Raw genomic sequence first — 18,167 nt, forward strand, 5'->3', positions numbered from 1 at the left:
CTTTGCCATAGCCAACTTCTGAGGGAAAAAGTGTAGTCACATCTTAATATCAGTTTTTTGTCATGTATGCATGCCTTTATAGTAAAATTTATGAGTTAAATGGCAACACCGAATGAGATGTGGCAACCCAGCTTGTTTTTGAGATGTTTTCGGCGGTTACTTTTTTCGAATGTTGGCGGTATGAAACTTAGTGCTCCGGAACTTTTACAAAAACAAACGGGAAAAGCATTGCCTACGTAAGTATTTTTTTGATATTATGTTAATATAATGTTCTTTAGCTAAATAAAAGCTGATTTACTGTGCTACAAGCTACCTTTACTTCGCAATTGGTATTGGTAAATTCAACAACCCCAATCACAACGTCTGTGATGGTGACTTTGCCATGTTTTGTTGGAGGTTAGGGCTGCCACAAAATTTCTGATGAATATTTTATCAAGTTTAAAATAACAACAATTTTTATATTCAATCAAGATCATATAAATAAGAATTTGTCATTGTTTAAATCTTTTAGGAATGTCGTGTAATGTGTGATATTAAAAAAAAAGTTAGTTATTTTAATGAATACTATTTTTTTTGTTTTATTATGTAAAACAATTCAAAGTTAAGAAACTAACTAGAAGTAATTGATTGTTTTTTAAAGTGAAACTTTTATTACATCGTCTCAAACATTTTGGTCTGTGTAGCGCATGTCGCGTGTATCGCGGCTGCCGAGTAGGTATACCTACTCGGCAGCCGACCGTCACGCGACATGCGCTACACAAAGCAGTGTTCGGAACCGTTCGAACAGTTTCACTTTTACCGTGGTTTCATAAAACCACACAACATTTTTTTTTTTTTACTTTTACTAAATTGTTCCTACTACGAATACATTTTTATTTGACAACCCTAATCCTAACTTCTTCATTTATAGGAAATATTTTGGAAAGGTTGGTGAATTTGCCACCTTCTTAGAGAGTTAAATTACCAGTGCTAAATAATATAAAGTTTTTACTTTATTTTACGGGATATAGGAAGAGTGCAAATATATTACTTTTTAACCTCATAAACTCCAAAAATTTCATTTTTTCTTTCATATGGCAAATTTACCAGAAGTGACAGCTAACTTTGCCATAATTGTTTTTATGCTTAAAATATTATAATTTACAAAAATGAAATAGATATTTAGTAATAATGTAAATTTTCATGAATTTTACTACGTCTAGGTGCAGGTTACTCATTACGTTTTCATACAATTATATTTTTTTAAAGCGAATCAAACTTTTTGACACATGAAAAAGTGGCAAAGTAAGCAGATGGTAAGCAGGTTTCACGGTAGTAGTGTTGTGATGTGGTTGTGTTGTGATGTGGTAGTAGTATCTAATATAAAACTATATTCATTTCATTTTAAATTAAAACCACAGAACAGTAAAAACAAAGTAATTAAGTTGTTTTTACCTTTCTGTGATTTAAACCATTTTCAAATCTGCATCAGCCACCCAAACTTTATTTAAAATCGGTCCAGCCGTTAAGAGGAGTTAAGAGACAAACAATTTTTAGTTACGGTAGTTCAATTTCCGGTTGAAGCAAGTGAATTTTCGAAAATCTCTGAATGCAGTTCTATTTATTTTTAAAAATATAGAAATGTTTCTTTTCTGCAAAACTTTCTATTTCTATTCAAGTACTTTCGTCTTTCCTTCCAGGGCCCATCGAAAAAAAATTAAAACCGAGATCCGGGGCAGATCTGGGACGAACGCAAGTTATTAAACGAATAAGTTAGAAAAGGAAACTATTAAAATCACTAAAATTATTAATTTTAGAGCATTGCAAGGAGCATTGACATTAAATTTATTAAGTATTTTTTGCTACTGCCAACATTTGTATTTGTTTGTCATGTCACATGTGTCAAATATCGCAACTTTTCTGTAATCAGTAATCACAATTCACATTTCTGTGACTGTGACATTTCACAAACAAAGTCATTGAAGCTAGAAATGGCTGAACTATTAGCCGTCCCGTTTAAAAAATCTTCCGACGTAGACATCGTCAAACCATTAAAAAATTTAATTCAAAATACGTATAGTGGTAGTCAAAGTACAGAAGACTTTAGCGATGCGATCAACGAGTTAAGCCGCCTGCGGACCGCAGCTATTTGGAAAGTGTTCGAGAAGTCCACACTGGACGATCTTTACAGGTATATTAGCGCAGTATGAGTCATTCATTATTATTGAATCATACTTCAAGTTAATAAAAACTATTTACTATCGTTTATACAAATACGATCCGTTTAGTTTATACTAAAAGATAAAAGGATTAAGAAAACGTAATCTTTCTAGCTACTATGACCAACTCGTATCACTGGAGAGTAAGATTCCCCCGCAGGAGGTGCAGATTCCGTTTAAATGGAAGGATGCCTTCGACAAAGGATCAATATTTGGCGGTCGAATGAGTCTCAGTAAGTACAACGGTCAGAGAGTGCTGTTCATATATTTGTTATTACAGGAAATTAATTTTCAATGTGTTGTAGCTATAAGCTCTTTAGCTTATGAAAGAATGTGCATCCTGTTCAACATAGCAGCCATGCAGAGTGCTATAGCTGCTCAGCAGCCTCTGGACACTGAAGAATCTCTAAAACTAGCAGCTAAACTACTGCAGGTACTTAAATCCTTTCATTGATCGTTTGCTTCTTCTGACCTGTGATTGATATGCTTGTTTAAATTCACAGCAATCGGCTGGTATATTTGCATATCTGAAAGGGAACATAATGTTGGCGGTGCACCAGGAGACCACTCCCGACCTCAACCCAGACACTCTGAATGCTCTGTCACAACTGATGCTGGCTCAGGCTCAGGAAGTCATCGCATACAAGTGTATCAGAGGTACAAACCTTAACTTAATAAAATTGTCACATTATTTATTTTATCTATAATATACAGTGGAATCTCACTAGTTTGGTATATATTGAAGTGCTGTATTAGTGAGATAATACTGTATTATTCAAATTCAAATTATAATTATTTGCAAGAATGCAGTTAAAAATATAGGTGTTGTTATTACAATTTTATAGCGCTAATACATTCTACCCACTATCTGGGTGTGCAAATATTTAATTTATATTTTATTGTCACAACTTTAAAGTGTGTTCGATCGCATAATGGAACTGGAATAAAGTTTGTCGCATTTGTCATGTAAACATATCAGACTATAATAAACACAGAATTAATTTTCACAATGGGATTAATTTTTTAGATGAAATGAAAGATAGCATGGTCGCGAAGGTGTGCGCGCAGTGCGAGGAGCTATTCACGGATGCGCTGCGCTCCATGCAGAAGGATGCGCTCAAAAATCTGTGGGAGAGAGATTGGCTATCCACGGTGAGTGTCCTCACACATGTAAAGTTACTCATATTCGATACAATAACAATATTTGACGTCGTCGCGTGTGTCTCACCAGATGAGCGCGAAGCAGGCCACGTTCCGCGGGCTGACGCAGTACCACCAGGCGCAGGTGTGCCGCGCCAACAAGAGCGTGGGCGAGGAGATCGCGCGGCTGCGGCTGGCGGGCGAGCTGCTGCGCGCGGCGCCGGGCGCGGGCGGCGGGCGCGTGGCCGAGCTGGCGGGCCGGGCCGCGCGCCAGCTGGCCGCCGCCGCGCGCGACAACGACTTCATCTACCACGAGCGCGTGCCCGAGGCGGCCGCGCTGGAGCCCGTGCCGCGCGCGCCCGTCGCCAAGCCGCTGCCGCCGCAGCCCCGCTGGGGCGCCGCCCCAGGTCCCGAACTTTCGTTTTACCTCTATCGTGTCCGCTTCACCGAATTTTTTCGTACCCGTTCTCTTTTTTCTTTTTTCTCAAGTATAACTTAATAAATTAGAACCCCCACAAATTTGCCATAAACGTTCACCGAATATTCATCCGGAGGCTCCTCTATTTGTAGTCATTTGTCAGTAGTTAGTTGAATTCACTCTAGGAGCAAAATGTTTATAATCAGTATTATGTCTCTGTACCTATAACGCCTCTGCCCGTGGGCGCGCAGACCTGTGGGAGAAGCTGCTGCCGGCGGCGGTGCACGCGGCGCTGGCGGCCAGCGACGCGCGCCGCGCCGAGCTGGTCGGCGCCGAGATCAACAAGCTGCGCGACGCCACGCAGCTGCTCAACAGGTCCGCCTCGTCATTATTTCGTTTTTACTTAGTTGACGATTAGATAATATTATCTATACTAATATTGCAAAGGTGAAGATTTCGTTCGCTCTAACGCGCAAATTTCAAGAACCATTGCTCAATTCACTGTTCTATAGGCCGTTTATCGAGAACGCATGTTGAAATGCGCACTATATGTTTTTAGACCCGAAAAAGTTTCATTCTTGTTTTATTGGAAATATCTAAGGAGCTTCTCTTTTTAAATGCACGAGTAGAACGCCCAGAGTTTTATTTCAAAAACACGATTTTTTAAAAAATATTTAAAATATTGGAATTTTCGTATGCAGGCGTTAGTAGAAGCTCTGTTTAGTACCAAAAGAAGCCTTGAACTGAAGTCTACATGTGACAAAAATACCACATTTATTACGAGAAATCCACGAAGTTATTACGAGATATAGATTTTCAAAGAATTCAATATCAGGGTTGTCTTTAGTAAAGAAAAAGTTAAAGCTGTTTTTAACAATTATATATATCATCTCTCTATTACCAAGTTTTTGTTTATGTTTTAAGGGGATTACTATGGTCAAAACCGGAAAACACCTTATACATATTGAATTTTGTTGAGGAAACTGTTGGTACGATTGTCTTAAAAAAAATATATGTGATACTCAAGGATATAATTAACAAAGTGTATTGTTTACTTTTCAGTTTAGAACGGCCTAAACATAAAAAAAATACATACAAATCAACCCCTTTTTGAACATAAAACGCATTTTGTTAGGAAAACGGCTACATATTTATACATGAAATTTATACCAAAAATATGTTATGATATTTGTAACAATTTGTATTGATTGTTTTTTCAATTTTCATTATTATCGTTAAATTATCAAGAAAAAACTCGAATTTATAATAAAACCCACATAAAACCTCACCTCTATTGCATATTTTCGACGAAATTTGACGGTGTCAGTTCGACTCGGACGGGGGACTGTACGTGCGGTTTTTTTTGAAAAATAACGCTAAAATTCACCGAATTGAATGTTTTGTTAAATTAAACCAGATTGTAATAGGTATTTACATGAGCAGTTCATGAAATGAAAGTTAAAAATAGGTATGTAAAGATATAAAAATCTGTTTGTAAATTAGTTTTGTTTTTGAAAGGCGTCATTGAATAATATCCAGTGTTGATAATTTTTGACAGTAAAATATTATCAGAAAACACATACCTATAGAACAGTAACCAGACTTTCCCTGTGCCTTGAATATTTTTTAAAAAAGATTAATTGCTGTTCTATCGTATATTTTAAGGGTCCAAAACAATCCAAAGCCGGGAGATACTGACACAAAATTTTGGATCATTTGTAACCGGATGGCGGTTCTACAGTGGTCTTAGTACGCAATGACAAAAAGAAAAATCATGGTCAGAACAGTGGTACCGGCAGACTAGTCGCGTGGGCGTTAGTCGAACTCGTCGGATAAATTACGGAAGGCAAACGATTTGTAACACAAAAATTTTAGGATTTACCGATAGCCCATAAGAAAGAAGAAGGCGGTAGTGTCATGCCATACTTTTCCGGTGTAATTTACAGCCCACAATACCGACGTGAATGCGTTGATTTAAAAAAAAATTCAACCATTTGTACCAGGCTAATTTTTGCACAGGTAATAATCGTCCAGTAGCCATGTACGAAAATCGCCATGCCATACTTTTCAGACAGTTCCAAATGGTCGCCATACCGCCGAAAATCAGCAATTTTTTTTATATTGTATAAAATCATTTAATTTTATATTATTGTATAAAATCGTAGGAAAGTCAAAACTGACATAAACGTATAGCAACATTTTTAGCCGACGCCATTATAGGACGAAATTCTCAATTCAACTGAATTTTTTGTTGGTTCCGTTACCTCCGCACTTTTAACTGGGTGAACCGATGATTTCTTCTACACTAAGAGGAAAACTTTGTTTGTTTGTTTGTTTGATTGTAATGAATAGGCTCATAAACTAATGGACCGATTTTAAAAATTCCGTTCACCATTCAAAAGCTACATTATCCACGAGTAATATAGGATAGGTTTTACCCGGAAATTCCACGGGAACGGGAACTATGCAAATTTTTCTTTGAAACCGCGGGCGGAGCCGCCGGCGGAAAGCTAGTGATTCATAAAAATATAAATTATATAACAATAATTCCTTTGCAGTGACTCTCCGAGGAAAAAAGAAATAGATTCGTGTTACAAATTTTAAAATCATACATAGAACATTTCCATCGACAAGGTTTTCTGGTATTTATAATCTACCGCCTGACAACTTAACCTCCCCTCCAGTTGGTTAGTTGTCAGTCGATCGCTTACATTTTTTGAAGAGACGATCAGCGAGCCAATTGATCTTAAACAGCCGACCAGTGCGGTCTATAAGTGCCATAGCCGTGCCTTGTGATTTATGTAAGATTTAAGAAAACTATCAAGTGAATGTGAAGGAATAATAAAATATGAATTGTGACGAATGCGTTTTTATTCTACAACCCAACATTCGGGATAATAATAATCAAATAAGGCGTATAAATATATTTTTAAGAAAAAGGAAGGTTTTTTCAATATTATTTTTTTATTAAATTTTTACTTCACGAAACCGAAAACTCTTCTGAAGACGTCAACTCTCTGGAAAATCTGTTTAATCGGAGGATTTTAATAAGATACTAGATAATATGTCGCAGTCATCTGCTATTTGATTGAAGACTAGAGCGATTATTGAATGACCACATTTAATTGAATGACTAAAGAACAACTCGTCATCCAACAATATGCCGAACGTTCTATCCGCTCTGTTCAAAGGGCTATAAATTCGCTAACTAGTTGGACGTCGTGAGTGATGCTTGTTAAATCAACGTTCGGCCTAGTAATCCAAACAAATATCAGATTTAATCAGATGTCGGCGATGTCTTATAGACACAAATAATGGAAACAATGCTAAAAAACATAAATTTAAAGTTACAACATCATAAAAAATAGATTTGATCGGAGCCCTCAGTGCGCGAGTCTAACTCGTACTGGGTCGGTTTTATTTCCTTCTCGAATACCTTTAATCTTCAACTGTACTATAATTTTCCTGTTGCCATGACATGGTGGTACTGATCTACAGACGTCACATGCATTTTTTCCAAAGCCACAACAAAATAAATTATCCAAGTTTGCACCCTTATAAAACCAATTCCAAGTTGCCCAATTTCTTCCTTGCCCGTGCCAACATAATATTATGTAAGACTGTTTAACTATAGCGTTGAACATTGTAATAGACCATAGATACCGACACAACTAACACTGTATTCTTTGAACGGAAGGTATGACCCATATCAGTCATAGTCATAGGCTCTGGTAACTTCAGTCGCAGGAAAATCACTCATTTTGTAATGTGTTCAAAGATAAACAGTAGAAAAAAATAAACTCAGTTTAAAACACGTTATAATATTTTTGATTTTAAGCTGCTATATAGTCGATAAATAGGCACCAAACTCTTTAAGGGGTATAATATTTTAATGTTTAAAAATCGAAACACATTTTATTTCTCGTCATCATTTCAAAGACGTAAGGGATTTAAAAAAATAACCCCGAACTAACTACAAAATACATAACAAGTCGAAAAAAACGTGATTTCTTGTCCGTTCCCCTATTTTTTTCGGTGTGTGTAGGTTGCATGCATATATTCCTACTAGGTATGAAGAGATATACAGAGAACGCTAAATACATTTGCCTGGTCACCATTACCATTCGATACACCATGACATGGTAGAGGCCGTTCTATAGAATTACGTCAAATAATGTACTCCATTTTTATATCTCTGTAGGTGAGATGTTCTCCACCCTAGCTATCATCAGGTCTCCAGAATATAGTAGAGTCCGTGTTGAATAAAATTAATTTCTAAATCGGTGTTTTCTTAACTGTTCCCCACTCTAGAACTTATAATTACTTGCTTAGTCATCTTAAGGTCTCCAGAATGGGTCATGTAGTAGAGACTTTGCTTAATGTTGAAAGATGAGTCTTCCTACATTACATTTACAACATACATAGTAGGTACATACACAATATTTACTATTCATAAATGTAATATGTTACTGCCTCTCAGAGAAAACATAAATTAGGTAGAAACCAACTAACACATTACGATACAATACGATACAGTATACAATTCCATAATCTTTGGTCACTTTTACTGCAACAACGATGTATATTTATAGAGGGCGGTTAAAAAAACAAATTCAAATGTAGTGACAGAATCATTAAGGTCGTTGAACCGTGTAATTGCCTTAAGTCGTTAGTTATAGTCGATATTTTAATATTATTCAATACATTATTATAGGTAGGTAATCCTTATGATATGTAATTAATTAACTGAATAAAAAAATATCTTAGATTTTTAAGACAATTCAATAATATCAAATTAATAAAAATTAATCTCCTTTTTGTCAATATTGCGAAGATTGATCATAGTAATCTCATTAAAAGTCAAACGTAATTAATGGTAAAAATAGTGACAACCCTATCTTTGAATTCTTTGAAAATGTATATCTCGTAATAACTTCGTTGTTAGAATGTGGTATTTTTGTCACATGTAGTTCAAGGCTTCTTTTGGTACTAAACAGAGCTTCTACTAACGCATGCATATAATTTAAAAAAATAAAAACGAAAATCAATAAAAAGTACAATATTTTCGCCAATATCGACAATATCGAAAATTTCAAAAAGGATAACTTGCGCTTGTAATCACTTCATATATTAGCAACATAATAAATTATCTAGTGTATCTATTTTTTTTATACAAATTTATTTAGCTCAGTCGGCCGCGAAAATTCCAATATTTTAAATATTTTTAAAGTGAAACTTTTATTACATCGTCTCAAACTTTTTGGTCCGTGTAGCGCATATCTCGACTCGGCAACCGACCGTCACGCGACATGCGCTACACAAAGCAGCGTTCGGAACCGTTCGAACGGTTTCACTTTTACCGTGGTTTCATAAAACCACACAACATTTTTTTTTAAATCGTGTTTTCGAAATAAAACTCTGGGTGTTCCATTCGTGCATTTAAAAAATGAAGCTCCTTAGATATTTCCAATAAAACAAGAACGAAATTTTTTCGGGCCTAAAAACATATAGTGATGCGGGACAAAACTAATAAACGAATCGGCCGAGGGCGGCAACCACGGTGTCAATGTGCCCGCAGCATAATGGCGTCGCTGAACCTGCCGGCGTGCATCGAGAGCGCGAGCGGCGGCGGGCTGCCCGAGTCCATCCGCAGCAAGGCGCGCGCCGTGCGCGGGGCGGGCGGGCTGGCGGCGCTGGAGCAGCTCATGGCCGACCTGCCCGACCTGCTGCAGCGCAACCGAGACATACTCACCGAGGTGCGCGCCGACACCGCGCTCTACACGTTTATTGCATACCGATACATTTGATATATATAAGTAACGACCTCATGCAGGTATTGCGATGCGATGCATCGTATTACACAAAACGTACAATAAAATTTTAAAATAATAAGATATCATCGTCTTTCGACAGAATATTATATATTATTGCCATATGATTGGGACCTAAAGCTAAACCTTGCGGAACACCCGTTTGCGACGTTAAAGACGCTCGCCGAGTTCTGAAAATGGATTTATTTTTATTCTATTAAGTATATAAATATAAGAATATCGAGTCTTTATAGTCGAGCCGATTTAATAGGCAACATTTGACGTCTATCAATTTTATCTTCGAAGAGAGGTAACCTGCTTAAAAACATCGATTAAAGTGAATTAATCGATACGGACTTGAAACATTTGTCAATCGAACTTGAAACACGTGTCAATTTTAAAATTCATCAGGCGTATCCCTGTCCCAGTATAATACACTTTCTTTCGTAAATTTAAGGAGCAAAATAAGACAAGTATAATACATAATTAAAAAAAAACACAACGCATTTATTAATTTATGATGATTTTTATTCACAAGTAATCAATGCATTCGATTCTAGATGTCAGATTTCGATTTTTAGAGTCTCTGGTATTTAAAAAGAAAAAAGGTTTAGTGACACAAAATTGTAGCGACGTCAGTTCTTTAAATCAGAAATTTCTTATTATGTTTAGAATGGTTTATCAGTAAAATCAAATCATAAAATAACTCGTATAGGTCATTATTATTCTAAATATGTAATCGTAATTGAAAAAAGTTAAGCAAATGTGCAGTTCTAACGAAACGAAATATCATGATATTCTATGTCGTCGTTACTAGGTTAAGTTGTTGAATTTTGTTGAACTGTCAAGTGTTGCCTATTACAATGGTTCTACTATAGCTCGTAGAAGTGTAGCTCACGTTGCGTGTGTCAGGCGGACCGCATGCTGCGCGAGGAGGAGCAAGCCGACGCCGCACTGCGCGCGCAGTTCGGGGCCCGCTGGGCGCGCACCGCCTCGCCGCAGCTCACGGAGGCGTTCCGCGCCAACAGCGCCAAGTACGCGCAGATCATCGACAACGCCGTGCGCGCCGACGCCATCGTGCAGCAGAAGTTCCAGCAGCACAAGGAGGTGAGACCCGCGCACAAGTACACACGCACTCGTGTCAACATTGTATCAATGTTTATCGCATAACTGCCATTGTCTTTTGCTTAAAGTAAAGCTTCCTAAACACAGGCCATAATCCACCACGCTGGCCAAGTGCGGGAACACAAAGTATACAAATTAATACAATAAAGAACGATTGTAAATTTTCATAAATACATAGTTGTGGAAAAATGTACCATTTTTCCTTTGCTCTTAAAATGTCCATATTAGACGCTTAAGAAAACTTTATATAAATAGTTCATAATGTATAAGATATTATTGAAGTGAAACTTCTTTATCGGGATTGGAAAAAAATTTAGTGTAACATTTTTTCGTTACGCGCCATCTTGTTTTTATCCCTACCACGCGTGATTGCCGTATTTCTGTAAAGTTGCATATAGTAAATTATTTTTTGAAAAATAAGGTCATAAAGAAGTTTCACTTCTTACGTGTGTACACTAGTACACGCACACATTTTTTTTTTTATTAATGAAGACTAATACAAACTTGACGGATCAATAAAATGACTCAATTATTTCGCTTACAACATAGCTAATATACTGCATATACGTAATTGTTACAATCTTAAAATATAAATTAAACGTTTGTTGATCTACCTACGTGACTATACTGTTGATACGTACAAATATTTAGTCGCTACAGACTTTTACTCTCAACGCACCTAAAGAAGTTTCAATTCAAAATAGATTTAAACATTTTAGGATTTATCACATTATTTCACTCGGAGAAATTAAAAATGTTCCGTTATTCGTTGTCAGTTCAGTAATATCTCAACATTATGTACTCTCATTATTTAACTTATTAATATACTAGATTTCAATGGAAAACCCGCATAGTTCCCGTTCCCGTTAGATTTCCGGGATAAAACCCGGAATATGTGTTAATCCAAGTTACCTTCTATATGTGTGCTAAATTTCATTGTAATCGGTTCAGTAGTATTTGCGTGAAAGAGTAACAAACACACACACACACATCCTCACAAACTTTCGCATTTATAATATTAGTAGGTAAAACTGCTTTTTAAATTATCTCTCTGATTAAATTTTTTAATTTATCTATCAAATTAAATACTTAATTAAGGGCCGATTTTTCAATCGCGAGATAAACAATCTAATAAGTACCCCTCGAATAGATTTATTCAATTATTTATCTAACTCATTACGGCTCGCCTATTTTTCAATCGTGATTTATTTGATGAATAACTATCTGACCAAATATTTCCATATTGGCAGCACTGCTCTCGGAGTGGCGAAACAAACATATTAAATTAGTCAGGTTAGAGCGGGATAGAGTCAAATCTTGCAATTTGTCAACAACCGTCATTATGACTCACGTCAGGAGTGCACTTGTCTTCTATGATTGTTGATTGTTGTTTTGATTCGAGTAAAGAGTTTGGTTAAATTTGTGTTTCAATTTATATATTTTACGATGGAAACGACATACTTAAAGGCAGCGTTCGGCAAATTTTCAATGGCATGGTCATCAGTACTATCAAAAACATCAATTTCAATATGATTTTAATTGATTATAATTATATAGAAAGAGGTTTAATTGTTAATAATTCTACGCTCTATGTTATGACATACGAAAATATCTCAAATTTGACGCGTCAGTTGTCAACTCAAACGCCTAACAGTCGAATAGCGCGCTATCTGGCCGTTGGAGCGGCAAATAGATTTATTCCTCAAATAACGTAGTTATTAGATAGATAAGTCCTATTCGTCTATTGAAAAATTGAATATTTTGTTAACTGAAGAATAAAGTCTATCTAGCTGTTTATCTGGGCATTGAAAAATCGGCCCTAAATAAATAATAATATTACCTTCACAATCGCCTAACAACGGTTTAGAGCAATCTTCCGTATAAAATACGTATTTAAGGCGATGGAAACGATTCAACTATAAATTTATATTTTAACATGGTATGCATAATAAATAACCTTATATTTCGTGTTTCTCAGAAATAATTCAGAAGAGAACTTAATACAACAAGATGCTCTCCCATCTCACGGAACCGTTGTATTAAGTTCTCTTCTGAATTATTATGCATACCATGTTAAAATATAAATTTATAGTTGAATCGTTTCCATCGCCTTAAATACGTATTTTATCATAATTTATCTACCAGGTGAAAAGTAAGACATTAGACGAATTTAGACAGGAGCTTCATGAAACTGAACAATTTTTGTTCTACAACTTTGCTGAATTCGTAATAAAAAATTGGACTTTGTAAGGAAACTTAGCTAATCAGCTGACCGATTTCCATACAAAGTCCAATTTTTTTCTACGAATTCAGCAAAGTTGTAGAACAAAAGTTGTTCAGTTTCATGAGAAGAAGCTCCTGTCAAAATGCGTCTGACGTCTTACCAGTCACCCTGTATAATATTATTTTTTATTGACTTAATCGAAATTTTCCTGACGTATAGATATTTTCCTGGCCTATAGAAATTTTGCTGGCTTATAGAAATTTTCCCGACGCATATAAATTTTCCTGGCTTATAGAATTTTTCCTGACGTATAGAAATTTTCCGGATTTATGGAAATTTTCCTTTCTTATAGAAATTTTCCCGACTTATGGAATTTTTCCTGACGTATAGAAATTTTCCGGACTTATGGAAATTTTTCCTGACTTATCGTAATTTTCCCGACTTATGGATTTTTCTTGACGTATAGAAATTTTCCGAATTTTTCCTGGCGTATAGAAATTTTCCGGACGCATAGAAATTTTTCCGACGCATAGAAATTTTCCTGACGTATAGAAATTATCCTGACGTATAGAAATTTTCCTGGCTTATATAAATTTTCCTCAATGGAAATTTTCCTTGTTTATAGAAATTTTTATATTATTTTTTTTTAAAGCAAAAATGGAAAATCATCGGCAGATCACTCTTCGTGACGTCTCATTCTAATCTTTCGCATACGGTGGAATGTGCCATATTCTCGCATAGTATTAAATGAGCGAGCGTGTCGGCAGAGCATCGAGCTGCTGAGCCGCAGCGAGGGCGAGATCGACGCGGACGTGCCGGAGGCGCCGGCGCCGCGCGGGGCGGACGGCGACGCGGCGCGGGCCCTGCGCGCGCTCGTGGCCGACGTGGAGGCGCTCAAGGCGGAGCGCGACGAGCTGGAGGCGGCGCTCAAGGACGCCACGCTGGACCTGCGCGAGCGCTTCCTGGCGGCGCTGGCGGCCGACGGCGCGCTGGACGAGCCCGCGCTGTCGGCCGCCGCGCTGGGCGCCGCGCTGGCGCCGCTGCAGCGCCGCGCCGCCGCGTCGCTGGCCGCGCAGGAGCGCCTGGCGGCCGAGCTGCAGGCGGCGCACGCGCGGCTCGTGGCGCAGCGCGGCGGCGCCAGCGGCCGGGACGCCGCGCTGGGCAAGCTGTGCGCGGCGCACGACGCCTACCAGGACCTCACCGGCAACCTGCGCGAGGGCGTCAAGTTCTACAACGACCTCACGCAGGTACGCTTCTGGCCGGTTACGATTATTGTGCGAATATAATAGTTCCAGTTTACCTAAATTGAAAAAAGATAAAAAAAACATATTTTCATACTCACTAAATATTATTTTCTATTAAATTTTTATCTAATAAATTGTCGAGTAGGTATATTTTATAAATGTTTCATAATTTATTGAATATTTTAATAACGAGTCTCTCATTTCCCCGTTCCCAGCTGCTGGTGGCGTTCCAGAACAAAGTGTCGGACTTCTGCTTCGCGCGCAAGACGGAGAAGGAGGAGCTGCTGAAGGATCTGACGCAGGAGGCGTCGCGCGGCACCGCCCGCCCCGCGCCCAGCCCCCCGCAGCACCACGTCGACGCCGCCAACGAGGTGACTGTACATACACGTACACATACGCGCACACACACACCCACTCACACACGCGCGAATTCATACGACGATAACTACAAATCACATTAACAACTTTCGAGGAACACGGTGTATATTCATTATTCACGGTGATATTTGTGTGGAATCATGTCGTATATCAGTAATTACAAAAATAAATTGTATGAACTCTAAACTAAAGTTTCTGTTAATGTTTATGTTGTGGCACACAAAATAGTAATGCCTAAAATTATAATGATTACACTCAGGTAAAAAATTAAACTAGGTTTGTTTGTGTATTAATATTACGCATTTTTGTTTGTAAATGGCTGTTTAAATAAATCCAAAATATTTCTAATTCAGTTTCAATGTAAAATTCATTTTTTATTATTTCCCTTATCTAGCCGGCGGTGGTGAAGAAGGAGGCGCCCCCTCGGCCGCCGCCCCCCAGCGCGGGCTCCGCCCCCGCGGCCACGTCCTCCGCGCTGCCCTACCCCGCACAACCACAAGGTGAGACTTTGAATAACAAATTTCATGCAAAGTGCAATATTACGGTCCAAATCGATAATATGACAGTTTATTAGCAGCCAATACACTTAAATCCTCTTTTATTGTGTATTTTGTAATATATTAATATCATTAAAAATAGTAACTATCGAGTTTTATACCGATTCTTCTTGGTGTGCAATATAATGTACTGGTGGCGTGTGCACTGTGCAGGCATGCCGCTGCCGTACGGAGCGGCGCCGTACGCCGTGTACGCGCCCATGCCCGCGATGTACAACCCGTACGCCACGCTGCCGTACCCGCACCACGCGCGCCCGCAGCAGCCCTACCAGCCCTACCAGTACCCGCCGCCGCCCGCCGGCTACCCGCAGCCGCCGCCCGCCGGCTACAACCCCTACCCGCCCGCGCCGCAGTAACACCACCCCACATACCCCACACACCCCACAACCCCACACACACACACACACACAAGAATATACAATGCAAAGGTATCCCTTTGTAAAATAATTGTTTATATTTTTTGTACTACGTAAATCCGATACTATAAACGGGAATCAATTGTATTTTTCCCAAAGATCATAATATATTATTTGTAGAAAGCGTATAACGAAACTTATTTTTATAACTCTGTCAAGAATTAGATATAAGTTGCATTTCATAAGGTTCTAATATAATATAGTATGTTCATTATTAACTTCATAATATAACAAACAAGTTATCGAGGCTTACTTATAAGCAACGAGCCTTCGAAAAGTATAAAAATTATGAGTGTTAAATTTTTTAAACACAACTTTGATACGAAGGTAGACCATACTTAGAGAATATTTAAATTCTATGTCATTTTTTTCGAAATAAATAAAAGCGTCTATTCACAAACGCTATTTCAGTATTTATACCTGATAATATTAATTCTGCTAACATGCTGTAATAAATCCGATAGAGTTGTATGGTCTGCCAGCGACAAGTGTCTAACTCACGGGATGGAATGAGAGGAAACAAGGAATGGTGCGATCTTATACAGGTGTTGGATATTGTTTATGCATTTTTATGTAAGGCTCAACATGTAACATTCTAACATTTTATTAGACTTTGAAATTATTATTATAAGAGTTGTGATTGTTGAATATTCAAATTATTATTATTAGATATTATATCCTTCAATGTTACTAAATTAATTTTTACTGTATGTAGTATACATCAATATGCTTGTGAATAATGTGTACCAATTCATCTGATCTGCTGTAGGAGGAACTTCGTAGGCTGTAGGTGCTACGTGCGCGGTTACAATGCATTAGTTCCAAATATTTATTTTAATGAATTTACCAAACTATATTTCTCATGGCTGGGAAATATTTCATTGAATGTTAATTTTAATTCATTGGTACTTTGATAAGTTGATAATTATATTTTTATCTAAACAGTTGTTTTTTATTGAACAAATAATGTACCCCGAGTTACTCAAAGAGTAAATCTGTATAGAAAAAGTTAAAAAATTGATTGCTGGACTGCAAACAAACCCATCCTCTTTAAGATATAATACATAGATTAAGCATAGATTAATTGAAGAACCTGTCTTATCAACTCAGCCCTTTGAAACGATGAATTTTTTTTTATTTTTTATTAAATTGGAGCAGTATAAATAATAATTCATGCAAATGATTTCCCCAAAACCCTTGTACTTATTACAAAAGTAAATGCTTAATATGTAATTGATATAGGATATAGAAACGGATAACTATGCTAATTGCTAAGTAAGTTCAGTCAGAGATTTGAGAAATAAAAACAAAAAAGTGATCACATTTGGCTATTTATTAAATTAAAACATCTAAAACTTTATGCAACATAATGATTGAGAGCTCAGTATTTTGGTGCGGGGCATTCCTCCTTGCTGTAGTCTCTGTTTGGAGAGTAGAACTGCAATAAGAGTATCAATATTAAAATAATATACATTTAGATAGTGACAATACTTGTAGCATGTAATTTTAATTTGAAAAATATACATAGTAAATCCTTTTCAATAAATAAATTTTATAATTACACCCATAGGTTAATGAATCTGCTTTAATACTTGTGCAAAGACACAAGGTGAGCCTTGGCTGTAATTATGATTTTTGTGAATTATTACTATTCATGGATGTGACATTTTTATTGATTTAGATTGAAAAGTCCATAAAAATTAAAACAAAAATATTTCAAATTGATAATCTCGCAAGTGTTATATGAAACAGTGTACCTTGTACTGCTTGTTTCTGTACTCCTCCCAGGGCTCAGGGTTGCTCTTCTTGTTCCACGACACATCGGGGTTGCGCAGCGCCAGACGCAGGGTGTAGAACACTGACGCTCCACAACCCAAACCCACACACACAAACAGGGGGATCAACTGAAATCGCAATTTATCATTTAATTAACTTATTTCCTATATATATACTTAATGAAAATAGGTCAATTGAAGCAGTAATAAGTTGATAGGAGTTGAAATAATATTGTATAACTACAAAATAGGAAAAAAATAACTGTTTAGTTACAGGAAAATTAATCGCTAAAGATTCATCATTAAAACAAATAAACTTTATTGTTTTGGATATATTATGTACATTGATACTAAAGTTTTTAATAAAAATCGGTACCTACTAATTCAAGCAGACTATATGATTATGTTTATATCACTTTCATGACATACAAATTGTAACAGATATGTGAGAATATAAAATCTTAATGAGTTTAAGAACGATTCGAGGTTAATTATGTAAGCAATAGGTAAATGTTGAAAGTATATTGAATACTGTATTTACTTACGGCCTTGTGCTTTTTAAGACTTTGAATACTGAGACCTTGCATTTTGAATGTTTTATTATAACCTTTTCGTTACTATTCTATTCTGAAAATACTGCGTAAAATTGCTTTCGACTATGTACACTTCTGAAAATTTTATTGATAAAATTGACAATCTGACGCATTGCGCAGACTTTGTTGCCAACATATAAAATATGAATTGATTTCTTTATCATTTTCAGAAATTAAACTAAAATTAATATAAACTATTGAAATATACATATTTTAAAATATTTAAATATGTTTTTAAATATACATTGCATGATTAAATTTAATAGTTTTATTGTCTAACATAATTTTA

General features: G+C 36.7%; 2 protein-coding genes across 2 annotated transcripts; one reads left to right on the forward strand and one right to left on the reverse strand.

Moving 5' to 3' along the window:
• Positions 1–1,900: 1,900 nt before the first annotated feature.
• On the forward strand, positions 1,901–16,452 carry ALiX (programmed cell death 6-interacting protein-like protein AliX). Its single transcript, XM_090101646.1, has 13 exons — positions 1,901–2,170; positions 2,313–2,431; positions 2,504–2,631; positions 2,702–2,855; positions 3,226–3,350; positions 3,430–3,745; positions 4,008–4,131; positions 9,335–9,512; positions 10,479–10,673; positions 13,683–14,162; positions 14,375–14,530; positions 14,932–15,037; positions 15,248–16,452. The coding sequence occupies exons 1-13, from the start codon at positions 1,971–1,973 to the stop codon at positions 15,448–15,450; spliced, it is 2,484 nt and encodes an 827-aa protein (XP_089957772.1). The 5' UTR covers positions 1,901–1,970; the 3' UTR covers positions 15,451–16,452.
• Positions 16,453–16,825: 373 nt separating this feature from the next.
• ND-MLRQ (NADH dehydrogenase (ubiquinone) MLRQ subunit) lies at positions 16,826–17,991 on the reverse strand. Its single transcript, XM_090102233.1, has 3 exons — positions 17,831–17,991; positions 17,268–17,414; positions 16,826–16,948 (listed from the first exon to the last, which is right to left on the reverse strand). Exons 1-3 carry the CDS (start codon positions 17,870–17,872, stop codon positions 16,892–16,894), a joined length of 246 nt encoding a protein of 81 aa, XP_089958359.1. The 5' UTR covers positions 17,873–17,991; the 3' UTR covers positions 16,826–16,891.
• Positions 17,992–18,167: the final 176 nt, after the last annotated feature.

The sequence above is a fragment of the Colias eurytheme genome, chromosome 5 (genome assembly GCF_061535395.1).
Source record: "Colias eurytheme isolate Ceu_HAF_F1 chromosome 5, ilColEury1 Martin Lab GWU primary, whole genome shotgun sequence".
NCBI lineage: Eukaryota > Metazoa > Arthropoda > Insecta > Lepidoptera > Pieridae > Colias > Colias eurytheme.